The sequence below is a fragment of the Aspergillus thermomutatus genome (assembly GCF_002237265.1).
Source record: "Aspergillus thermomutatus strain HMR AF 39 chromosome Unknown NODE_19, whole genome shotgun sequence".
Lineage (NCBI taxonomy): Eukaryota > Fungi > Ascomycota > Eurotiomycetes > Eurotiales > Aspergillaceae > Aspergillus > Aspergillus thermomutatus.
In genome coordinates this window covers 157,936-182,929 of record NW_020798067.1, presented here as the reverse complement: position 1 = coordinate 182,929, position 24,994 = coordinate 157,936, and the positions used below count along the sequence as shown (strand labels likewise).

Below are 24,994 nucleotides of genomic sequence, written 5' to 3'. Positions count from 1 at the left end.
AAATGCACATTTCAAGTCCTCTCGGAAGCTTGAATGAATGGAGGACAACTGTGCAAACTTGTGGGAGAGAGAAGAATCTCCAGGCTTGCAATAGAATAATAAACGTAGGTCAAATATTCTCCTAGCCAACGACCTAGTTGACACTGATCGACACATAATGACTGCTTCAATTTTCCGAATGGGAGGAAGGAAGAGTGTACAACCAGGACTCGCCGACATATATGCACCACCGTATAGAGCGGCGAGTGACAGGCAAAAATCAGGGGGTGACAAAGGGCACTGACGAAGACCTCGATTTGGCCCAGTGCCCTCTGGCAACTGTACTTAGACGAGAAACTAGTAAAGGTTCGTCATGACGAAAAATTTGCCCGCCGTCGTCTGGTGAGAGCTAATGACACTACCGTTTCGTATCAGTAAATGATCATACCCAGCGCAATCAGACTGAACGATTTGTCGATACCGACATCATTCGCACCATATCCTTTGAGGGCCAGAGCCAGGCCTAAGCCTGTGTTTGCGCCAGTGACACGCCAATGTCGACACATTGCGGATGATCGATCTCAGATTGATCGCTTTGTTGTTTGTTTGCGGTTGTGTTATGGAAGGTAGTTTCTCCTAGGAGAAGAAGAGGAGGGTATTTATATCTCTATTTCCTCACGGTGCGATGTGATTGTCATGTCTGGTAGAAGTGGGAGAATTACACACCCGGCAAAGATAACAGCAGGACCCTGGGTTAAGTTATTACCCCGCCACAGCACGTTTAACTGGAAAAGATTCGCTCTATCTCCGACACGATTTAGAGTCCGTCAGACCCTGCATCCAATCTTAATCAAATTCGGTCAATGCAGGATTGACCACTTATATTGGCCAATCCCATTTGGTCCATATTAAGGCAAAAAAGCTCTTAAGAACAAAACTCTAGGCTAAACGAAATCTAAGCACTCGTCCCCGGCTCCTTTAAGCTCTGCAACTCAGCATGCCCCCCATCTAAGACCCCCTCCCAGTCCCTTCCTGCCAACCACTCCCCAAACGTCTTTGTCCTCGGCCTGACCTTCAGATCAGCAGCCCCAATCCACCCCTCGATCCCACCCATATACCCAGCCTCGTCAATCCACAATGGTGCCTGGAGCACCTCCCACGGAATATTAAATTCAGTATGCATATGCTCCGCCGTGACAGTCACTAGCTCTGCCTTCTTCCCCATCGCCTTTGCCCAAATATCGACGACCTCATTAATGCTGAGATAGCTATCGTACGCGAGTAAGTTTGTGCCCGCCGGCTCGTGCTCAACGAGCGCGTGTACGAAGGGTCCTTTTGACGAGGGAGTGTCAATAATGGGTATCTTCGTCTCCCCGCGCATAGGGAGGATGAATTTGTACAGCCCCGTCTCGGGGTCGAGCTTCGGCATGATGAGCGGATTCGTCGCATAAACACCAATATAAATAATCGACGTCTTCTTCGCAAGCTCCGTCTGTTCCCGCTTAATATAATCCACAATTGTCGCCTTCGAATCCCAATGGTGCGACAGCGCATACTTCCCCTTCGAAGCCCTCTTCATCGGTCCCAACGCCGAATACACAAACCGCTCAAGCGTCGGAACCCTCGATGCCGCAATCGCAGCGTTCTTCCCATGTCTCACTTCTTCATTAAACGCATCGTTGCTACGATGCGTCGTCTCACTCCCAGTCCCCGTCCCACGAAGATAGGGACCCCAGAAGTCGTGTTCACAAAGATAGAGTGTGCGCCTTGGAATGCGGCTTCGAGAGAGGCGATATCGTTTAACTCGGCCTGGAAGAGTTCGGCGCCGGCGGCGGCGAGGGCTTGGGCCTTTGTTGAGGCAGGGTTGCGGGTTATGGCGCGGACGGTCCAGTTCGGGGTGTCAAGGAAGGTGTGCGCGACGGAGGACCCTTGGTTTCCGGTTGCGCCGATTATGGCGATTACTTTCGACATCTTTGAGAATGTGATTTCGGGGTTGGTTTTGGAGATGTTGGTTATTGGTGACAGCTCGAATAGATTGTGCTTTTGAAAAGGTATTGTGATGTTGTGTTGTTATTTGTTAAGCTTGGTGATGGTATGAAGATTCGAGGGAGGTTGAACTGGTTTATATAGTCTGACGACTGCGCTGGATATACACAAATCCATCGATGAAGCCGACATCGATGCTCTACTATGTACAGTTCCAAACAATTCCATTACTCCATTAGTCCATTGGCGAGAATCCATAATCAAGTTCTTGTAATTTGCATCTGGCTTATGGGCTTATTCGCCGTTGATTGGAGGAAAACCCATAAGCCACAGCAAATTTCCGGCCCGATGAAACCACTCCACTAGGCGAAATCCGGCTACATCGCTCGCTGAGTCTCATTGGTTGAGACTCTACTTTATTTGCCAGCTTTCAAGCCCACTGCCGGTGTTCAACTGCCTCAAAGTTCGCCCGCCGCTTCGCCCATCGCCCATCGCCCATCGCCCATCGCCCATCGCCCATCGCCCATCGCCCATCGCCCATCGCCCATCGCCCATCGCCAGACGCCAACAAAAGAGCAGCGTCAGCCAACGTCGCGCCATCTTCCTCACAACCCAACTCCGAGCAGAATCGTATGAGAGGCTCCCCGCCAGTAAGCCACTACCACTGCGAATCACGATGCAGCAGACGCCGGGAGCGCAACCGAAACCCAAATCCGCCAGGCCGAAGCGGGTTATTACTGAGGCGCGGAAGTTGCAGAATAGGGAGGCGCAGCGGGCTTATCGTAAGTCGTTCTGAACTGGTTTTGGTGGGTTGGCTAATACGTATCTAGGTCAAAGACAGAAGGAGCGGTTGCAGAGTAATAGGGCTAGAACGGGGGAGAAGGGGGGTTCTAGTCGGTATCAGCAGCTTCGGCCGTATCCTACTCCTAAGGATGTCGAAGGCGAGGCTTCGAGTGGTCCGGCTCATGAAGGTTTCGGCCAGTCATATATTCTGCCCGACGCACCAGAAACTCCGTTTTATAGTATATCCGGTACAGATTTGTCGGTCTCGACACCTTCTAGTGAACCTCTGCCAGCAACACAATCAATTAGCGGCTCGATTGTCGGTCCATACGGTGGGGTAGGCCTCTTTGAACTCTTGCTTTCAAACTCAACGCCCAACTGGAGCCTCAATGTCGATTATCTGCTGGCTGAGTCCAATGATCAACCCTTCTACCCGACACCCGCAGAAGAAGTCAACGACCAGAGCGCAGAACACTTCGCCACAAGCACCTCAAACTCGACCTCCGCCTACACACCCCAGTTCTCCCGGCAGGGACACAGCCCCCACTTTAACACATCATCAACGTACCTCGCAGACCCTTACAAAAACCGCCTCCAAACCCCCAAAACAAACTTTTTCTCCGCCTGCCTGTACAATGCCCCAACAATCGGGATAAGCATCGAAGAGTTCTTCTCTTACAACTGCATGTCCCTGTGCTCGCCCTTCTACCGCCAAACAGCCTCCTCCACGGACCCTCAAAAACTCCTATCCGACGTTTCGACGTCATACCCTCTAGTCCCCGCACATCTCCGGCCAACCCTCCCACAGATCCTAATTCCGCACCATCCACTATTCGATCTCATCCCGATCCCGACTCTAAGGTCTAGGGCAATTATTCTCTCAGCGGCCGTGCCGCATTTGGTTGATATGTTTGAGCTGAAGGGGGACATTCTTGAAGGGGGGTTACTTTGTTTGGGGTCGGGGAGTGGGAGTGGGAGTGGGCAGCCGTGGGAGGTGGGGAGCTGGCAGGTTGCGCCGTGGTTTTTCAAGAAGTGGAAGTTGTTATTGGATAGTCATGGGGGGGATCTTTGGGGGAGCCCGCTTTAGTTAACCCTTTTTCTTGTTGATAGGGACTGAAGACTAATGTATATGCAAGCCATTTCGAACATATATATTGACTTTGAATCTAGAACTTCTCTGGATCCCAGAGTTCTCGGTCCTGACAGAGAATTCACTGCGCCCTCTCTCAACGAAGTGCCCAACGCCCTTCTCCGCCACGACGCCTCCATTCTCCCGATGAATAGACAACCTCTTTTCTCAACAAGGTATATCTCGGCCACTGCGAGAGGGTCTTCCCCTCGAAGGGCGTATAATCAACATTATGATGCAACATCCCATTCTTCAGCTCAAACAGCTTCAACCCACCCTCCGATACCAGATCCGCATCCGACGATGAGGGCGACGATGAGGACTTCAGCTAGTCCTATAGCCTGAGATATAGTCTTCGTGACTGCTGCCATTGTCCTGAAGACGGCGCTCATCACGATCATGATCACAAATGTGATGAGGAAGTAGATGAAAAACTGTGACGCCTCCCTACGGAGATACCCCATGAAATACATGATGGTGTTAAAGACCACCGCGACAACGAATTTTACAAGAATATCGCCGATTACTCCAGCAATGGCTTCTGTTGAGGGATGATAAAAAGTGTAGGATGCCTGCTTCACGACAATGAGACTTTGAGAATAGAGGTTGTTAATCTTGCTCATCGCGGTGAAAGTGTTGAGTAGCCCTGCAAAGAACAGCAATCCGCCTTTTGAAGCGAACCCTGCGGTTGTATCGGGTGATCCGTAGAAGGCCGAGCCAACGATGAGGGCCATAAAACTGATTGTCAGCACATCATCGCGCGCTATTGAGCAACTCGCGGCATAGGAACCGGGGAAAGACGTACGGAAATGGTCGCCTTCTTGCCCGCTGACTTAGCAGCCGTTAAGACACGCTGGATCGCAGCTTCGTCCTCTTCTCCACCTCGTTCAACGCCCATTTGCTTTGAGAGGTCCAAGGGTCCTACTCGACATTGGTACCCATGCATACCAAACTGTTTCAAGCTGACTCACCAATAAGGATTCCATCCAATCCCTCAACCGCAACAATCTTCTCCACATTCTCGACGCCAGGCCTTGACTCATTCTGCACAAAGAGGACGGTTTTCCTATCGGCATGAGTGTCATACTAGTGTCTGGGCACTTCCGAAAGGAGTACAGTGCGAACATCGGTCCGTAGGCCGCGGGTTCCTGTGGGCGCGTATTTGCAGTACTTTACAATCTTCGCGGCGTCCTCCTGAACAAGAATCCCTGTGAGCACAATGCTCAAACCCCCGGTAAATGAACAATACGCACCGCCGAATGGCACATAGGAGTAACAATTTCATGAGCACCGGTTTCCCACGCTTTCTCTGGATGCTGCTCGGGAAAATGAACCCCGTGATTCTGTGCAGCTTCCGGTGGTTCGGCAAAGCAGCGTCCATAAATTGCTTTTCATATCATATCCAGTGAACATCCAATTCGGTTCCCAAGCTAACTTGAGCGTCTCAAGATTTGCCCCTGACGATTTGGCCGGATTTCGCCTGGTACGTTGTGGGGTGATTTCATCCTGGGGGAAATTTGCAGTGGCTTATGGGTTTTCCTCCAATCAACAGTGAGTGAGCCATAAGCCAGATACAAATCAGGAGAACCTGATTATGGATTCTGGCCAATGGAGTAATGGAATTGTTTGGAGGTGGAGAGCATCGATGTCAGGGCCCTGGCGTTCTTGTTGACTGCGCCTTGCTGGGCGACCGGGAATACCCCTGAATGAGGCAAGCGGATTGTTCCGACTTGCGCTTGTGCCCTGCCCTATGCTTAGCTCAAGCAATAGTTGCACATGGCCCAATTCCTCAGACTTGCCGCAGTGGGAAGGCCCCCTGTCCAGACAATTTAAGCATCTCACCTCCCCAAAAACGAAAAGCGAATCGCGGAGAAACCACAAGAGTGATTCTTCGTTACTAATAGGAACTCGGATGGCTCGACTCGCGTGCATGCTGGTGCTCTGGGCGGTAGCTCTACTGCCCACCACAGCCGAGACGCTACCTGCGGTCAAAAAAGACAATCCGGCTGTGATTTCTGCAAAACTGCGCAAAGGCTCTTTCCCATCGACACTGCAGAAGAGAGATACTATCTCAGCACCAGCCTTGAGTGATGTGCGCTGCCTCCCACCCCCGCTCTTTCTGCGTGCGTCCCTAGACCTAACGATAGTGGATATTTATAGGGCAGTTACTTGATGAACATCTCGATTGGAACCCCGCCGCAGCCTGTTGGTATGGTTCTCGATACCCTGGACACAACTTTCATGGTCATGTACCCAGGCCCGAACACGAACTGCTCTGCCCATCACCATTGTGAAGAAATGGGATACTTCGACCCCCGGAACTCATCGACTTTCGCTACGGCTGAGCACAATTGGGAAGGGTTGGACGATTCCTTTGACGGTTCGGATACGGTCACTGTGGGAGGGGCGAAACTCTCAGATGTGTCGCTCGGGCTCGTAACTATCAACGACCCTTACAGTTGTACGTGCCTGCCTTCCTCTAGTATTAGTGTACTAAAATGGATCAGACAACCTGCTCGGCATTGGCCCGGATAATCGCAGCTTCCCGTACCAGCTGGTGGACAGCGGCCTGATTAGCACCCCGTCATTTAGCGCCTGGAGGAACCCAAACACCACCAACGAGGGCGAAATCATCTTCGGAGGGATAAATAGCGCGAAATTCAACGCGCCTCTCCACGCCTTCTCTTTCAAGGATGTCATCAGCTTTCCAGTCCACGGTATTCAGATCAAACTAGCCAACGGGATCACCTCGCAGACCGAGTCCAACTCCCAGAACTCAACGATAACCTCTACAATCCCAGTCGCAAGATTCCCCCTGTATAGCAGATACATAACGACCAACCTCCCCCGCGCCATGACAATGGACCTCTATGCCGCCCTCAATCTCTCCTCTTTTCAATGGGAAAACGGCTACTGGCCTCCGCCCCAAGTCCCCTGCACCCGCCGCTCGGAAAACCACACCATCGCCTTCCTAATTGGCAACAGCACCATCCCCATCTCCTGGAGCGCATTCCTATCAGAGGAATACAACGACCCAGACACATGTTCCTTCTATATCACCCCATCCGACGATGACAAGGGCTCCTGGACCGGGGTCCTAGGCAGCCTATTCCTGTCGAATATCTACCTAGCCGTTGACTACAACAGCATGATGGTCGGGATTGCCCCGTTGAACAAAAACCCAGGGTCCGATGAGATATTGGAGATGGGGACGAGCAGTCCGCAAATTCCGCGGGCTGTGGGAGACTTCCCTCCGACGGTGACGGCTTATGCGCCTGCACCGACGGAGAACCCGACGACGGAAACGTCGAGTGGGTTGGCTGCGATGAGAACCGCAGCTCCGGGGCTTCTACCTGGGGTTGTGGGGGCTGTGGTTCTTGCTATCATTTAGCTTGTGTCGAAGCACCGTATCTTTGGTATCAGATGATATATTTTACATTCACTCAGATTACCGTTTCAGTTAGACTATTCCGACCAGCATGCTGGAGCCCAACCAGCGCTGCAATAGCCTCCATGGCTCGTCAACAGCCAGCCGAGCTGGGGAATTGTCCTGCTGAGGAGGCAATCTCAGCTTTTATATATTAATAATTTTCTCATGTCAAACCTTCTTCAACGTAGAGTAACGGGACGGTGAACGAATGTTCCTCCGCGACAACACGGCTCTTGAGCGGGTGCCGATGCGTAGGGCTGGTTCGCCTTCAAAGAGTGCTACAATTCCGAATTTGCAGTTGGGGACGATTATATTCGAGGAGTATCTGGTGGAGAATGAAAGCGTGTCGGGTAAGAAATCCATTTGCTCATTCATCCTTCTGCCCTATAGCCTATTGACTCTACAATTTCCCAAGCACGAGTGGCGGCTGACATTGTTACATCGCAGTATCGCCGAGATGGCCGGTAAGATGAAACCCGAGCTCCAAGAGATTTGGCAAATGTGAGGGTAGATTCGGCTAACATGTTGTCTTCCTTGTGGCTGTAGTCGCACGAGCTCCTCGTGCTGCTTGGGATAAGAGTACACGGGGTCTTGATGCCGCCAGTGCCCTGGAATTTGTGAAAGCATTGCGAATATCAGCCAATCTGACCAGAAGCTGCTATGCTGTAGCCACCCACCAGGCATCTCAAGCAATCTATGACGCATTCGACAAGGTGATTGTCTTGTATGAAGGCCGGGAAATCTACTTTGGGCAATGCAAGCAGGCAGAGAAATATTTCATCACGATGGGTTGGGTCAATCCTCCTCGACAGACGGTTGGAGACTTTCTTACTTCCGTTACTAACCCTCAAGAGCGCATGGCCCAAGAAGGGATGGAAGATACGGTTCCGCGGACTCCTGAAGAGTTTGAGAGCTACTGAAAGAGAAACCCGGAATAGGCTGCCCTTCTGGAGGTCAGTATGAGTCTGAATATCCTCTTGGGGGCCACGGGCAAGAGGATGTTACAGCTGGGAAGCGTATGGAGCAGGCAGAGCACGTCCAGCCAGGAAGTCCATATCTCATCTCCGTTCTAATGCAACTCAAACTGTGCATGACAAGGGACTATCAGAGGCCCGTCTAACTGCTACCTGACATCAGGATCATTGCCTCTCGATTGGGTAGTTAATAACAACTGGCTTCCTTAAGATGTGGAACGACAGAGCTTCAACACTGACGTTGCTTGTTGGTCGGCTTCTGGATGTTCTTTACTTGCATGTACCTACCTCATTGCGACAAAGAAGAGTTTCGCCACGTCGTCCACAGCTGAATTTCTTGTCCTTAGGGGTGGTCACGTTTCTGCCTACATGCAACCGACTATTCAGGATACAGAAAAGACTCCCACCTGCCAGACACTGGCTCTGGAGCCGCCGCCAACGGAGAATGGAGAGCCCGTTGGCTTGAGTACAGTCATCCCAGAACAGCGGAGCATCTTCACCTGGCAGAGACCTCTGTTCCGATATCCCGGTAAAAGGAGGACAGCGCCTCCTTCTCGATCATGTTGACAGCTGGGTCAGGCCAGGAGCTCTTACAGTCTTGATGGGCGTGTCTGGAGCTGGAAAGACCACGTTGCTGGATGTTCTTGCACAGTGGGTCTCAATCGGTGTGGTTACTGGGGATATGTTGGTCAACCGAGGGTCTCTACCAGCAAGCTTTAACAACAAACCGGGTACGTGCAGCAACAGGATCTCCACCTCGCTATATCCACTGTACGAGAGGCTCTGAGATCCAGCGCAATGCTGCGGCAGCCTAAGAGCGTTTCCAAGGCAGAGAAGTATGACTACGTGGAACAAGTGATCAAGATGCTGAATATGAAGGGCTTCGCGGAGGCTGTTGTCGGTACGCTAGGAGAAGGCCTCAATGTGGAGCAGCGGAAACTCTTGACCATTGGAGTCAAACACGCCGCCAAACCCAAACTTCTCCTGTTCCTTTATGAGCCCACAAGCGGGCTAGATTTGCAAAGTGCATGGTCTATTTGCGCCTTTCTCCGGAAGCTCGCAGAGAACGGACAGGCAGTTCTTTCAACCATCCACCAGCCAAGCACATTTCTATTTCAGCAGTTCCATCCTCTTCTCTTCCTGGCTAAAGATGGGAGAACCGTTTACTTTGGCCAAATTGGGAAGCAGTCCAGGACACTGCTAGGTTACTTCGAGCGGAACGGAGCAAGGAAGTGTGACCCATCCGAGAATGTAAGTCCAATGCGTTATCTCTCTAAAGGCATGTCGCAAGGGTCTGATAACTGTAATTTCAGCCTGCCGGATACATGTTGGAAATCATTGGCGCTGGTGCGGCTGGCCAAGCTACCAAAGACTGGCCGGTATTTTGGAAAGAAAGCCTTGAAGCGCGCGAAGTAAAAGCCGAACTAGGTCGCATCCGTGCCACACAATCTGTTCCTAACGGTGGACTTGTACCGATTGGTAAAGGTCTGACGAACAGGGAGAATATGCCATGCCGCTCATTGCTCAGTTGTGGCGGGTGACTCGCCGGGTATTTCAGCAGTTCTGGCGTGACCCTGCCTACATCGGAGCAAAGTTCATGCTAGGCGTCGTTCCGGCTTTTTCCATTGGTTTTTCTTACTTCCTGCATGGACAATGAATTCAGGGGATACAGAACCGTCTATTCAGTCCCTTCATCTTGACTTCAGTCTTCTCCACATTGGTCCAACAGTAAGTCTAGCCCGCTGATCCCTAATCCATGATATTTGAAGCCTTTGTCCCTAACTGACCCGCAGAATAATGCCTGAATTTTCTACACAGCGCTCGTTGTATGAGGTTCGCGAACGGCGCATCCAAAGCTTACTCATGGGTGGCGTTCGTTGTCTCGAATATCGTTGTTGAAATTCCGTACCAGACCATTCTCGGAGTTCTAGTCTGGGCGAGTTACTACTATCCGGTTTACGGGGCAAATCAGAGCTCGGATAAGCAGGGACTAATGCTGCAACTTGTGATTCAATTCTATCTCTTCACCTCGAGCTTCGCAGACCTGGTCGTCTCGTCCTTACCCGATGCCGGAACTGCAGGTAGAATATCCCCAGTCTAACAAGAAGTGACCCAGTGAGAACATTAGCTGACACAAGTCCAACAGTGAACAAGTCCAACAGTGAACAGAAACCGTTGCAACATTGTCCTTTGCCTCATTCTAACGTTTAAGGGAGTCATGCGGACCCCAACCACGCTCCCGGGATTCTGGATATTCATGTACCGTGTCTCGCCCCTAACCTACTTGATCGCTGGAATGTGCGGCAATGCACTGCACAGGCGTAGAGTGCAATTTTCTAGCAGGGAGCTCAGTGTATTCTCTCTGTCTCAAGGCCAGACATGCGGTCAATGCCTGGCGGATTGGTTGCGTGTATCGCCAGGCCAACTATACAACCTCTCTGCCACGACGAGATGCGAGTTCTGTGCTTTTACTACCGCAGACCAGTATCTTTCCCCAAGCAAGATGTGTAAGTGGCGGTTTGAACTATGCGAACTCTTCCTAACTGCTCAGTGCTGTTCAAGTGCTAATCATGATCATATATCAGACTACAGTCAACGCTGGCGCAACTTCAGAATTGGCCGGACCTATATTGGCTTTAACATTGCAGGGCCTGCAATCTTGTACTATGTTTTCCGTGTTCGCCACTACAAACCAACGTTGCTCCCGCGAGTAGTGACTGCCTGTGGAAAAGTCTTGCATCGACTATTTAGAAGAGGATCCGGACGCGTCCCGCAAGAGAAGAAGGCCGAGAACCGCCGTGTTCTTTGAACGTCCGTGTTGAATCAGCGGTTCGACTGCTGTGCAGTATTTCTTCTGCGAGGGTAATATGGGACTGGATTTTGGGCATATTCAGAGCAATGGGACATGCGGGACGAAATAATAAGATGGCTTCCTGGCTCGGAATTTATGAGGGATATCCTTATTCATCTTTTCATTGTTTAATATTCGAGTTGGCACTCCATACTACATTCGGAAATAAGACTGTCTCCACAAAACTTCCTGATCTCTCTGTACTCATAATGACTAGGGATAGTACTGCATTGTGAGGCTGCCAAGGAAGACTCGTCGAAGTCAAAGAAATCAAAGCTCTTGCTTTACCAAAATTTAGAGGGTGTTGCCTATGGATGATCCATCCGTATAAAAGGTTGGTTAAAAACTAAACTGTACCTAGCATGGTGCAGTCTTGAAGTATCACAATCACGGGAACATACATATGAGGTGACGCTTTGAAGCATAGATACTTGAATCTGATGCGTATCCATACTTCAACTGATAACCCTGGGACGGCGAGGAAGAAGTAGGATCTTCGTCCGCTGTACTGACCACCGGTATAGCCCCTGGCATTGAAATTTGGTCAAATTTTCAAGCTCCACCACCGCATTAGTATCACCAACGTTGACCAGGAAGCCATTTTTTCCGTGTTGGATCTGCAATGAAATCTCACCAGCTCGTGTCGCAATTACTGGTTAGCACATGTGGAGTGCCTCTGAGCCCTTGACCTCGAATCCCTGACGAGTAGAGAGCTAGAGGGCAATCTTTGCTCTGGACAGGAGCGTATGAAGCATCTGGTCACTAGGGTCAATGCGCATGACGCAGATGAGTGACTGCAAATGCTTCAAATGCCGCCCGATGAAATACAAGGTGTTATCCCACACTAATGAGCCGCCTGGGTCATCCACTGATCCGTGTCCACAGATGAGCAATTTAGGAGGCCTTAAATCTGGACGGGGATCCACGAGATGTTGGTATATGCCCCGTACGAGATTACGAAATCTTGAATTCCTTTGGAAGGGTCAAACCGGGCAACTTTGACGATATATTCCTCTAGGTAAAGCAATATGTCAGTGGTCCCTAGTCCGGGGAAGAGGCGAGAACAAGGCACGAGGGTTACTGACCATCTGGGAATACAATGTTTGTCATAAATTGTTCTCTACACTTGGAGTTGAAGATCTGCCCATAGTAACTGGCAGTCCAGTCTGTCATTGGTTTGTTCAACCCATCCAGCCAATCTGTTGATGCTGGAAGATACCCCAGCTTTTGATGAGGGACATCCTCTGGAACAAATGCACGTACGGGGTGACTAATGAACAGATCGGCCTGCTTAATCGCCTCCCACAACAACCCAAGCTTCAGCCTGGGGAGTCCCAGGAGTGTCAGTCAGACCACTTCTGATTTGCATGTGACTACGAAAGATGACTGGCCGATCCGGAGTCTGTCGCTTGATCAAGGGAATCAAGAACAACAGCTGCGGGTCATCAACGATGATCACATCTGCGCCGCTCTCCCATGGGGGAACCAAAGGGCCATTCTCCTGGAACCAGAGGGGAGGAGGCGGGCATATCTTGTAAGCCAGGGGTAGACTTGTGGGCCAAACTTATCGAGCAATGCAGGTAGCGCTGGGCCCTAATTGGGTTGGCCACGTCCAGATCCATGTTGTGGTCCTCATTCGCGCAGATTTATATTCACCTGCGGAGTGCAGGATCCCTGCTCCGATGCGAAAAAATCAACAACACGCAATGCGGTTTTGGGATCTGCGAAGAGGTGGAAGAAATGCGGAACCACCGGAGGACTCAGGGTATCCGGGAAGGACATGGTTATAATGGATGCCGATTATGCTGCGTCAGTATCTATGGCATGGATTTAAAGCAGTGTTGACACAGTATGATTAGGGCCTTATTGTATCTGAAATGGGCTGTGCCCATGAAGGCACCAAATGATAATGATGAGTCACTGTATTGGGTTAATCTGCTTTTTAAGACACTTCGGGACTGCTAACAATTGGTAATACCAGGTCTGCTACGGACTTGCCACGCAGCAAGATGGCTACGAAGCTTCAACGTAGGACATCACTGAGTTGCCAGGATAGGTATATCGTGTGGCTTAAGTAGACTTTTGCAAGTTTCCTCAGCTGAGCCAGCTGGTACTACCGCAGACTGCTATGCCTGGTACACAGTTCAGAGTGGAGACTCGTGTTTTGTCATTGACCAAGCCTATGGAATCACCTTCGACCAGCTACGGACATGGAACCCTGCGATTGATGACGCCTGTGACAATCTACAGATTGGATACGCATATTGCGTCTCCTCAAATAACGGGTTGTCTTCGGCGTCTCCGACCAGTAGCACTGCCTCATCCACCTCGACGTATGTTTCTGCTCCCACACAGACCGCCCTCGGGACAACTGCCAATTGTTATATATGGCATACCGTGGAAAGCGGAGATACTTGCGACGCAATTGACGAGGCGTATGGGATAACCATGGATCAGTTTCGATCATGGAATACCGAGGTGGATGCAGCCTGTGATAACCTCTGGCTCGGGTATGCATATTGTGTCTCATCCAGTGATCAGGTCACAGTATCATAGACCTTTGAGGCTGGACCTGGTCTGTTCCCACAATCAATAGCGCCCCAATGAAGGATAAGGCTTTATGTTTTATATATATCTTATAGCCCACCCTTGTGTGTGTGTGTGTGTCATTATTTAACGGCCGTAGGCCGTGATTAATCACTGCCTACCCATTCCCTAGTGGGACAAAGGCCGCCAGGGGGTAAGCCCTGGGTGTCAAGAACTAGTTACAAGAAGTGACTCTTTGGCGCTTTTACATAGCTGCCATGGTCAGATGGATGGCCTATATCGTATGGAGGCTTAGCGTTGCTGCCAGCTGCAGTGGTCCACCTACTCCCCATGACCGACTCCAACCTGTTCAACACTGATAGAACTTAAGATGAAAGAAAAGGGAAATAAAGAAAAGACAAAAGAAATGTAATAAAGTTGTTAGTGATACTTAGCTTAGGTGCTAAGAGGAGGGCATCGAGGACAGATATCCTCAAAGAATCGAGACTCTGAGAACCAAGCAGCCAGTTTAATAGCGCCTCTTGGAGTGCCTAGAAGGAAGGGGATGATCTCAGACGGGGGTCCAGGAGGTCCAGGGGGCCGGGCAATCTTTCTTTTTGCAATCCGGCAGAAGAAGAAATGTATTGGTGACTTCCTCGTGCCGCATCGACAAAATAGGTGTGCATCTTGATGGTGAAACCGTTCATGGTACTCTGCGAAGTCACCATGCTTGGAGCGCGCAGCTAGGATCCGCCCTAATATAGGGCGGGGAAGTTTGAGCTCTTCTGGGCGGGTTAGGAAAGTGGTAATCTCGAGGTCTTGATAGGCCTGCGGTGCGACTTTCTTCCAGTAGGTCTGAGCCTGGGCAGCTGCTGATGATTTAGTGTGTCGCTTAAGGGCTGCATATGACCATAAGTAAAGGGAAGACAGGGTTTGGTTCGCGCCTTCTTTAGCGGCCTGGTCTGCTGCTTCATTGCCAGGAATGCTCGCATGTCCAGGGACCCAGCGGATCCGGATTGGGCCATTCTCAGTTAATGGGCGTGTTTGGCGGGATATCCAGGTGGCAGCGAGTGTGCGGAAGTCCTCGAAGACTTCCTGTGACGAGCCGGTAGTTGAGGATAGAAGCTGGATTGCTACTTCCAGGTTGTCCAGACATATCCATATGTTAGATGCTGCATGGGAGCCTAGGTGCTTTATAGCGGCTTTTAGTCCTAAGAGAGCTGCTATCGCTTCTGCGTCGAAGACCTCTTTATTAGGACCCAGGGGGAATGAGCTGCATAAGACCTGGCAGCCAGCTATGAATCCCACAAACCCTGCGCCTGCTTGTCCATTATCTTGTTTAGATCCATCAGAGTAGATGACGATGTCGTTTTCAGGGATAGATTGGAGGAGTGTTCGGAAGTTGTCTGCGGCTTGCTCTTTTGTAAGGCCTTCTAGGGCCCCAACCCGCGCTAAGGCTGCTTCCCTCGGTTCATGCTTAAGCCAGGGTGGGTGGATCAGTGGGTTAACCTGTTCTGAGTGGGGTAACATTAGTACCCGGCGTGCGAATCGGCTGGTTGGATGGCCTTTCCGTATAATAGCTTTGGCCCGTTTCTGAAGAGGGTGATCCGGATCTAATCGGGAGAGACGCGTAGACGCTGTAAGGACGATCTAATCCAACTCGATTTCTGGGGGGTAGAAGCCAGATTCACGGTGTAGAATAGGTATTGGGGTGGTGCGGAACACTGGGAGAACTGCTCTTGCTCCTGTTAGAATAACAGTAGATAGATCTTTTAGGTGTTTGTTCACTCGATTTGAGATTAGGGGAGAGCCTGGTCAAGGTCCGGGCCGGGTACAGCCAGGCCACCAAGTTTCTGCGCCGAAATATGCTTTGATCCCTCGGACGAGGTCTATCCCGGCCCTGCGCCGTCGAAGCTCGTGACAGTACAGTTTCTTCTGGCTTCGGGAACCCCCACGTATGCGGTACAAGCTACGCTGGCAGACACTGGAAGTAGTTCTAGTATTGGGTCCAGCTCTGTCACACAGTCGTCGACCTCGGGCCTAGGCGTCGTCCCTGCTGCGATGATTGGTGTTTTTGGGACTGTGGGACTTGTGCTGGTTGCTGGCAGCACTCACGGGAGACTAACTACGCTCGCCTGCTTCGCAAGCCTGAGTCAGTGCGGCGAGCCGCCCGCTTCATGATCGCTACGAGGCTCCTAGGCCAGTTCCAGGGCTTACCAGACACATTCCAGGTTAGTAATACGGGTGGCGACCCCTAACCTGTGTACCGCCACGGCTCGCTTGCAGGGCTTATTTGACGAGGGAGAACACTAGGCTAGACACCTCTCAGCGTGGTTAGATCATCTAGACGCGAAGATAGGAGCAATGGGTGTTATGCTGGGCGCATCTACGGGGGTATTAGGGACGAATTCGTGCTCGCTGTGGATCTAGTGTATGTAAGATAGTAGCGGCGTACCCAGCCGCTAGCAGGGACCTGCCGCCACTCGGCTGATAGGGCTGACAGACGCGTGAATGAAATTAATAATAATAATAATAATAAAGATAGTAACTAATCATGCATATTGATTAACTATTCAGACTATTATAGATGAGTAATGCCCAATTACTGAGTGATCAGAATCTGAGTATTATCATAGCCTTAGGTTCACAGTATTATTCTACTCCCCACTGAACTGTAGCCTCGTATACAGTGGAACGCAATATCGTCCTTCAGTCCGAACAATTGATTTCGTCGGCATAGAGTAAATTCTTGGACATCTTTAAATTGCAACATAGAAGAATTCGTCGGAGAATCATGCGTCATTTAACTAGTTCTTATCAACAGGACATGATTACTATATACTTGGATGGATCGATTGCGCTTCGCGGCTCCGGCTATTGCTGAACAGGAGCATGCGCAACAGAAAGAAAAGCATCACCTGCTCCAAAGTAAAGCAGCCATTTCCCCTTGAACTGAACCAGGCCCTCACTAAATACCACGTTGTCGACCTGCCCTTGAATTTCCGTTGCCGTGGTTGGCTGCAAAATCGGCGTTTCGATACGAGCCAGTGGAGGCCCCAGCGGAGCATTGGCCGGATCAATGAGCAACTGTCCAGTACTATATTGAGTGGCTGTGTATCCGCCTAAGCCCGTTGCCATGCCGTTGTAAACCTTCAACCATTTCCCATCCCGGGTCTTGACTGGCGGAGGGCCCGACTCCATCAGTCCCTGCTCCCAAACATTCAGGGGCGGGGCAAACGGCACTCCATCTCCAGACACGTTCCAGTGAATCAGATCTGTCGAGTTGGCTGTATAAAGATAAGTATCTCCGAACTGCATGTAGTAGTACCCATCTGGCTGACGCTCAGGGATGATGGCTCCGCTCTTGGTCCAGCCCTTCTTATTGAGGCCAAAATAAGCCTTGGGGTCTCTCCAGTCGTAAACCACACTCTCGTAGTCGGGAAGTATTGGTCCGTACTTCTTCCAGTTCACCAGATCGGTTGAAGTAGCGAGACACAGCCGCGCGGTGACGTTGTCATACCCCGTATACGTGAGGTAGAATGTACCGTTGACGCGAACGACACGAGGGTCCTCGCAGCCACCGATGTGTTCGTACCATTCCGTGGCTGAGACGACCGGTTTGTTATACCGGGTGAAGTTGTAGCCGTCCTCAGACCAGGCGAGCCCGATGCTGGACGTTTTCTCCTCGTCCTGTGCGCGATAGAGAAGGAAGACCTTGTCGTCTAGGACAATGGCGCTGGGGTTGTACAGGTAGGCGGACTCCCAGGCGTTAGCGGGGTTGGGCGAAAGGATCGGATTGTGCTCATATTGGGTGAATCCAAGCAGAGGGAAGTAGGGAGCAGTGTAGTTGGCTTCGTTCTCACGCGTCTGTGCTGTGATCTTGGGAGGCGTATCTGATCCGTATGATGTCTGATTATTATCCTGCGGCGACGAGGGAGCTGCTCGGGTATTGACAGCAGAAAGGCACAAGAATAAGAGAGCCTGAGCTGAGAGTTTCATCATGGGGGGAAATGTTATGAAAAGTTCTTCTCACTCTCGAAGAATTGTGCTCCGGTTGGGCCTTTTGTTTTCTCTGCTAGGCAATTCCATGGCGAAACAGCTGCTTCTTAAATAATTGCGACGGTGGATTGCCCTTTGTTAGCTGCAATTTACTACTGTGATCAGCCTGTTGCAACCTTCGTTTCTTCCTTCTCAGGAAGAATTTGTACAAAGTCTTTCCTGGATGTGCCAGACGGAGAATTAGCTGATGAGGGGAAAATGAAGCTTTCCGCACGATTTGCCCATCTCGCTGCTGATCATTGCTTGTTCAAATCCGTAGCAGTCTTGCCTGTCGCGTCACTGTGGGGGAATGATCCACGGGGTTGCAAAGACCTGCCTGATCTGACTGATCCGATATCAGCGCAAGCTTTCGGTCGGATAAAACGTCGGAAAAAAAAAAAAAAAAAAAACAACCTTAGATTTAGGTTTGCGACAAATCCCGCCACATTTCCCCGTTCTGGGCATTCCTTCATTGGCGCTGCTTTAGGTAGTCTTCACCGTGTCAATGCTCAGTTTCCGCTATTTTTCCCGCCCATTTCTCCGAATGACCTTACAGCAGGGAGATAAATATTACACTTCCGGTTACGAAATGATCAACTTGCAAAGTCTTATGTGTAATGTAGGTTTGTATTCGGAGTCATGTGTTCAGTGCTCAATTTCTTTTGTATATATCATGATCTAGCCATGGCGATCTTTGTCATAATTATTCCTGACGCTTTACAGCAACTCTCCCTATCGACATGTCATTCCAGTATCTCGGAGACCTGTAAATTTCTCAAAACACACAACTCAATCCCTACATCTAAAGCAGAAAACTCAATCAAGTCTATTTCTATATTTGCTCAAGGTTACCGGATAGTTATGTAAGCAAACTCAACAGCGGACCTCGAAACGATCCCTGAGCCTCAGAACGCGGCACCATAATATCTAATACGCACATCATCACCCTTGACGAGCCCCTTCGCATGAATGGTATACACATCATCCGGAAACACATCCACGCCATTATCATCCCACGAGACATTGCGCTTATCACTAGCCATATAGACTTCAACGCCCTTGACTGGCGCATCCGCCCGGATCTCGACCTTACCATCAAGCACGGAAACAGTCACATTAGGCGAAGTCGGCAGATTGACATGCTTCAGCGGCTGCGGCCAGTCTGACGCACGAGCAATGACACGGCCATCCTTGTCATCCAGCATTAATGCATGGATTACCGTCGTCTGATCCACGCTCAGATCTTCGAGCAGCTCGGTCGTGCGATTAGATGCGAGAGTCTGAGATCCAAGAGATTCCTTTTCACGCAGGGATCCGGTTGCGATGTCGTATAGCCGCACCTCAATGGCGACGTGAACGTCTTGCATGGTCAAGTTTACAGCCCAGACATCGAAGATGTATTTCTTGGGTGCAAGGTCGTGAGGGGGTCCCAATTCTACCGAGGGTGGCGACTTGAGTTTCTTCAGTTCGGGAGTCGAGCGGCTGATCCCGAGAGACAGTGCTGCGCTGTCGCGCTTCATCGCGTAGTAGGCGAGTTTCCGTTCACCGTAGAAGTCGACCAGTGCCCAGCTGGAGACGGGCCAGCAGTCATTAATCTACTCAGCAAGTCAGCAAAACTGGAAACAAGTGAATAGGGCCGAAACAGTGGGTGCATCATACCTGCCAGACCAAGTGTCCACCGCAGTATTCACGACCAGGACCCTTCCACTGACGTCGGCAGCTGCGAACAGCAAAACCAAGACATTCAGCCTGGACTAGTTGCGTGGCGTAGATCCAGCTATCCAGGTCCATGGAGGCCACCCTTAGATTTTCCATGACATAGAGCGCCAACCGGCGTTCAGCCCCGTCGGCTTTGTTATGAAGATCCAGGACCGCACTCTGGGGATACCTCTGCTTGGGATCGGTGACAAAGCGACAGACGGACTTGGCCGCGGGGAAACCGAGCATGCCAAACTCAGAGACAAAACGTCCGACGAGCTTATCCCAACACTGATACTTTGCCTGAGAGCCGTGCCACACGTTCCACTGATGGATGTCGCCCACTGTGCGATCCTCGGTGCTCTTGCCCCCCCAGGGGGAGCTCGGGTGGTAGGGAATCCCGGGTGCGTGGTCGGCGACAATGGCGGGCAGATGCGTTTCATAGAGGGTCCGGGCCGGGAAATTGGTGTTTGTCCAGTCGCCGGAGTGGTCATCTGGGTTCCAGTCCAGCTTGAGCATCTCGGCGACAGCGTAGTCCTCGTTGTTGCCGGCGTACAGAACGATGGAACAATACTGTCTTAACCGCTTCACCTGGTCCACGGCTTCCCGCTGCACGCTTGCTGCAAATTCCGGGTAGCAAGGATACTGGCCGCACGCGAACATAAAATCCTGCCAGACTAGCACGCCGCGCCGGTCACACTCCTCGTACAACGCGTCATGTTCGTAGACGCCTCCGCCCCAGATACGAAGCATGTTTTGGTTTCCCTCCAGACAGGTCTCGACGGCGGATGCATAGTCCTTGGGCGTCAGGGCGGTTAGGAAGGAGTGATCTGGGATCCAGTTGCTCCCAGAGATGTAGATCGGCTGGTTGTTGACTTCAAAGAAAAAGCTGGTGCCAGGCTCGTTGACCAAGGGCTGTTGCACCAGGCGGAGGCGTCGCACGCCCACCTGCTTCTTGATAGAATGCAGAGAGGCATTCTGACGACCGTAGATGTCGACATCCACGAGATAGAATACCTGTGGCCCATGGCCAACGGGGTACCAGAGCTCAGGCTTCGGAATATCCAGCGATATCAAGCCGCGGGCTTCCGTCGCAGCAAGCGCCGTGTGTGCGTGAAAAACCTTCTCACTGGGAGAGGTGACCTTGATATTAACGCAGACGTCCTGGTCCAGAATTGCTTCCAGTGAGACCTCCAAGGTCGCCTTGCTGAGATCTTCCGAAACCTTGGCGGTGACAAAGACATCACTGGTGATGGAGGCGTAGCTCTCCAGCCTGATTTCGCGATACGGGCCGCAGGTGAGCAGCAGGGGGCCCCAGTCCCAGCCATAATGATACTGAGCTTTGCGGACGTGCAGTCGGGAGCTGTCGCCGTTGAAGGCACGATAGCGACCGTGCTTTGCCTCGAGGGCTCGGCCATACTGCAGAACATTGCGGAAGACGATGCGGAGGGTATTGGTACCCTCGCGCAGCTGGCCCGTCACGTCCACACGGTGCCGGTGGAACATGTTGGTCGACTGGAGAATCTCGTGCTCGTCGTTCAGATGGACGGACGCGACGGTATCGAGACCCTCAAAAACAAGATCCTGCCGGGAGTGGTGCTCATCGAGCTTGTACTGGAAGTCGCAGGCATACTCCCAGTCGGTCTCTCCCACCCACTGGACCAGGCGTTCATTCTGGTCGAGGAAAGGATCCGAGATCCTCTTCGCGTCCAGAAGGTCAGTGAAGATCTCTGTTGTGGGGTTGTTGTGAGCACATTTTTGCCATTCTTCGTCTTTTCCGTACTGGCGCCATCTCCAGCCGGAGAGGGTCGCGGCCGTTGATAATGACATGGTCGAGGGAGGAGGAAACAATGCACAATAAAGCAACTCTCCGAGGAACTCTGCAAAGCCATGATGGGAGGGAGGGTCGCACAGCTGAGGACGCTCTTCTTTTCTATACTTACTATGTGTCCCAGAAGCTGTACACTGGGTGGGATATTTCAATTTAAGATCCAAAACCCGATGATTTCTCCGACGACAAGTGGGGATAGATATTGTGCGGGGGATACATAGATCCATACTATGGAGAGTTTCCACCACTGATGGAGTCGGTAATCGTCAGGACGATATGGACCTTCCATATCAGGATTAGCACTATCACACAAAGCAGCTGAGCTTAATACAGGGTACAGTACCCAACAATTGTCCAGAACAGCTATTTGAACTGGTTAGTTCACAGTATAGTAGTATAGTAGTACAGTACATGCAGACAACATCCCTGGTTGGGATGGAGAGACCAATTCATCGAATTGAAACAAGAACTGAACCCTTGCTTGGAAACTGATCAGATGAGCTATCCACCACATAGGTGTACATAATGTGGTGCCGTCGGAGCAATGTCGGGATCCTGGCAAGGTTCCCGTGTGACGATGTGGGGAATTCCGATGTAAACTCCGCCCAGGTTCTCCAGTCGCCTCTGTAGTAAGTAGTGCGACGTAGCCTGAATATTCCTCTTCTTCCTCTTTTTGACTTGGTGCCCCGATGTTTGTTATCTGTATCCAATTGATCATCTTCCAATCTCTCCAAACATACCTCGGTACTGTATCTAGGTCCTAGTTCCCCCCACCCATGTTCAAATCGTGCGACTACTGTAGGCACCGCAAGAAAAAATGCGTCTTGCCTTATGCGTGTGCTGTCCGATGCGTTGATTGCGAGCATCTCGACCTCATCTGCCAATTCAGCCTGCGTCAGCCAAGCCTGAAGCGCCGCAGGACCTCTCAGCGCATTGCATCACATCTCTCAGCAGCCGCCGCCGCCGCCACTGCTGCTACTGGCAGTCCCCGGTGGCGATGGCCACAGTCCTACAGAGTCGTCACTCTCGTGAAGGATGGCGATTGTCAGTTGACTCGCGCCGGAGGAACAGGTAGTTCGGGAGACAAGATCATCCTGAAAGATGATGTCCCAGATAGGCCGGAATCTACGGCGGAGAAGTACTGGAGACATGTCTATCCACTTACGCCGTTTCTGCCTCCCGAGATGATTGTGGAGAGCAATGGGGACTGGGATCCGATTCTGAAGCACTGCGTCGAGCTGGCTGCCAGCCTTTGGTTGCATCACAATCAAAAGCAGCACCCTCAACCGGCCGCAGATCAACTGCTTGGAATGGTTGCGCAGGGAGAGTTGTCGCTCCCAGTGATCGCAGGCATCCTGCTTCTGGTGCTGCGGATGCCTTTGGATGACAGCCTCATTCAGCGAGCAAGTCCCCCATCTGATCTCATCTATCCCATGCAGGAGCTAACGGACAACAGCTCTTCCACGCCGTTCAGACAGCTAGTCTCGCTGGCGAAGTACTTCCCTTGCCCATCCTCGCCGGCACCGTCCTCACAAACACCTGGCTGCGTCTGGTGGGCCGTTCGCCTGCACCACTGAGTCTTCCAGAGGACTGCCTGCAGGACTTCTTGCAGTCACTGGACCACTCAACGTTTGGGCACCATTACATCCGCATCTCCAACCTGGCATTGAGCTACAATAGGCTGCGCAGTGTGGCGGAACGCGACGGCATCGGACCGGAGTCCAGGCTGGCATGGTCCAGGCTGGAATATGAGTGTTTACTTTGGGCTGTCCAGTTACCGTCGACGTTGCTGGATTTGCGCGACGAGATGCCGGCTAGACCTGAAGCGGTCGTCATCCACTCTCTGCACAACCTGGTGCTTTTATCCCTTTACACTACAATAATCGACTGGCAAGACACACTCGGCACCTTACTCGCCCTACGTCCCGTGCCGGGCGTGCTTCACTACATATGCGCTCTGGCCCGCTCCGTGCTGATCTGCCCGCCTGAAATGCCGACGCACTGGGCGTTGCTGTTGGATATTCAGGCCGCAACAGCGCGGGCCCTGCTGCGTCTCTGGCACCGAACGCAGTTTGAGAACATCCGGGGCCTGTTGAACCTCTGGGACGATGCGCAGAACCGGTTCCCTGACCTGGCTCGCCTGGTGCGCGAGGAGATCGGACCGGGACCCTGGACCATCGACCAGACTGATGGATACTCCGTTTTCTGGACCTTTCGCGATCTCCGGAGCTTGCATCTTGAGTTTACTGTGCCGGAACTCACGGCTATTGCTGCATCTTCTCCCTCTTCTTCTTCTTCTACAACTCATGGTACTAACGCTAATGCTAATACATCCCTAAATATGAACGGATGGTGATTATGGTCTATTCTGCATACTCCTAAGCTGGTTTATTAAGATCCTATAAATGCTAAGTTGCATCTTCTGTCTGTCTGTCTATTTCATTACCGGACATCAGCCGTCGCGACTCCGAGCTCGCTGTCACCCTGACCATAGTACATGAACCAACGGCCCTGGAACTGCACCATGCCCTCGCAAAAGACCACCTCATTCACCTGCCCGCTACGCTCATTCTCCGCCGACACGACCAGCGATGGCCGGTCGAGCCGGGCCAGCGGGCCTTCGCGCAGGCGATTATGGTCGACGAGCATCTGGCTAATCGAATACTGGTTGTTCCTATACCCTGGAGCCCCTGTTGTGGCAACATTGTAGACGAGAATCCACCGGCCATCCCTAGTTTTGATCGGGGTCGGCCCGGGCTCGAGCAGACGGTTCTCCCAGGGATGAACCCCAGTTGCAAAATGTTCATTGAACGGCCTCGCCCGCCAGTGTATCAGGTCATCGCTCTCGGCCACACAGAGGAAGGCATCTCCAAAGATCATCATATAGAGACCATCGGCATTCCGTTCGGGGAAGACAGCCCCCGACTTGGTATGGCCTTTCCTGATCTGTGTCCTTCCCTCAGGCGTGCACTCGACATCAACAAAGTCTGGGAACAGCGGCCCCCCTTGTTTCTCCCAATGCACCAAATCAGTCGACGTTGCGAGGCACAGGCGCGGTTTGTGCAGGTCCCACGCCGTGTATGTCATGTAGAAGACCCCGTCGATGCGGACTACGCGGGGATCCTCCACGCCGCCCCCGGCTTCCCAAGGCTCGCTGGGCTCTAGCACGGGACGGTCCAGTCGAGTGAAGTTGTACCCATCCGTCGACCAGGCCAGGCCGATTGTCGACACTTTGGCCGCGTTCTGGGCGCGGTACAGTAGGAAGACGGTGTCGTCGAGCACCAGCGCAGCGGCATTGTAGATGTAGGCTGATTCAAACTCGTGCTGGGCATTGGGAACGAGCACAGGATTGCCTGCGTACTTGGTAAAAGGCCCGATTGGAAATGATGGAGGCGTGTAGTTGGCATCGCCCTCCCGCGAGGCGGGAGTGATCACGGGTGGTGTCGAGGAGTAGGCTGAGGAGGGGGGCATGATTGGCGGCAACAAAAGCAGAAATTTTGCTTTCTACAATAAAAAGTGCGAGATGTCTTCCGTAGCGCTTTAATATTACTTCGAATCGGCTTCTGAGTACATGTACTTACTATCTATTGTGTGTTGTGTCGGTGAGAGCGAACCTCCACAGCTCACCCTCCCTGCACGGCGGAGGAAACCTCGGCGAGCCCAAACTTTGGAAATCTGTCTCCAACAGCCGCCACTCCGACGAATTTTGCGACCCGGAGTTTCTGTAACTAATCCATGGGAGAGAGTTGGAGTCTGATAACCTTAAGAG

General features: G+C 51.7%; 9 protein-coding genes across 9 annotated transcripts; 4 read left to right on the top strand and 5 right to left on the bottom strand.

The window, feature by feature from the left end:
* Positions 1-934: 934 nt before the first annotated feature.
* CDV56_109407 (uncharacterized protein) lies at positions 935-1,950 on the bottom strand (the record flags this gene model as incomplete). The annotated part of the gene is made up of 2 exons (XM_026763026.1): positions 935-1,624; positions 1,681-1,950. The coding sequence occupies 2 exons, from the start codon at positions 1,948-1,950 to the stop codon at positions 935-937; spliced, it is 960 nt and encodes a 319-aa protein (XP_026617703.1).
* A 691-nt stretch (positions 1,951-2,641) lies between these two features.
* Positions 2,642-3,835, top strand: CDV56_109390 (uncharacterized protein; the record flags this gene model as incomplete). The annotated part of the gene is made up of 2 exons (XM_026763009.1): positions 2,642-2,747; positions 2,796-3,835. The coding sequence occupies 2 exons, from the start codon at positions 2,642-2,644 to the stop codon at positions 3,833-3,835; spliced, it is 1,146 nt and encodes a 381-aa protein (XP_026617702.1).
* A 299-nt stretch (positions 3,836-4,134) lies between these two features.
* Positions 4,135-5,004, bottom strand: CDV56_109383 (uncharacterized protein; the record flags this gene model as incomplete). Its single annotated transcript, XM_026763002.1, has 4 exons — positions 4,135-4,615; positions 4,711-4,798; positions 4,849-4,943; positions 4,994-5,004. 4 exons carry the CDS (start codon positions 5,002-5,004, stop codon positions 4,135-4,137), a joined length of 675 nt encoding a protein of 224 aa, XP_026617701.1.
* Positions 5,005-5,789: 785 nt separating this feature from the next.
* CDV56_109371 (uncharacterized protein) lies at positions 5,790-7,268 on the top strand (the record flags this gene model as incomplete). Its single annotated transcript, XM_026762990.1, has 3 exons — positions 5,790-5,969; positions 6,038-6,338; positions 6,385-7,268. 3 exons carry the CDS (start codon positions 5,790-5,792, stop codon positions 7,266-7,268), a joined length of 1,365 nt encoding a protein of 454 aa, XP_026617700.1.
* Positions 7,269-7,515: 247 nt separating this feature from the next.
* On the top strand, positions 7,516-10,382 carry CDV56_109348 (uncharacterized protein; the record flags this gene model as incomplete). The annotated part of the gene is made up of 9 exons (XM_026762967.1): positions 7,516-7,771; positions 7,854-8,211; positions 8,629-8,810; positions 8,866-9,012; positions 9,060-9,532; positions 9,595-9,732; positions 9,780-9,890; positions 9,945-10,009; positions 10,100-10,382. 9 exons carry the CDS (start codon positions 7,516-7,518, stop codon positions 10,380-10,382), a joined length of 2,013 nt encoding a protein of 670 aa, XP_026617699.1.
* Positions 10,383-16,532: 6,150 nt separating this feature from the next.
* On the bottom strand, positions 16,533-17,660 carry CDV56_109292 (glycoside hydrolase family 130 protein; the record flags this gene model as incomplete). The annotated part of the gene is made up of 1 exon (XM_026762911.1): positions 16,533-17,660. The coding sequence occupies one exon, from the start codon at positions 17,658-17,660 to the stop codon at positions 16,533-16,535; it is 1,128 nt and encodes a 375-aa protein (XP_026617698.1).
* Positions 17,661-18,601: 941 nt separating this feature from the next.
* On the bottom strand, positions 18,602-21,224 carry CDV56_109255 (beta-mannosidase; the record flags this gene model as incomplete). The annotated part of the gene is made up of 2 exons (XM_026762874.1): positions 18,602-19,291; positions 19,356-21,224. The coding sequence occupies 2 exons, from the start codon at positions 21,222-21,224 to the stop codon at positions 18,602-18,604; spliced, it is 2,559 nt and encodes an 852-aa protein (XP_026617697.1).
* Positions 21,225-21,750: 526 nt separating this feature from the next.
* Positions 21,751-23,581, top strand: CDV56_109229 (uncharacterized protein; the record flags this gene model as incomplete). Its single annotated transcript, XM_026762848.1, has 3 exons — positions 21,751-21,854; positions 22,115-22,589; positions 22,682-23,581. The coding sequence occupies 3 exons, from the start codon at positions 21,751-21,753 to the stop codon at positions 23,579-23,581; spliced, it is 1,479 nt and encodes a 492-aa protein (XP_026617696.1).
* Positions 23,582-23,667: 86 nt separating this feature from the next.
* Positions 23,668-24,696, bottom strand: CDV56_109220 (glycoside hydrolase family 130 protein; the record flags this gene model as incomplete). The annotated part of the gene is made up of 1 exon (XM_026762839.1): positions 23,668-24,696. One exon carries the CDS (start codon positions 24,694-24,696, stop codon positions 23,668-23,670), a length of 1,029 nt encoding a protein of 342 aa, XP_026617695.1.
* Between the last annotated feature and the right edge of the window lie 298 nt (positions 24,697-24,994).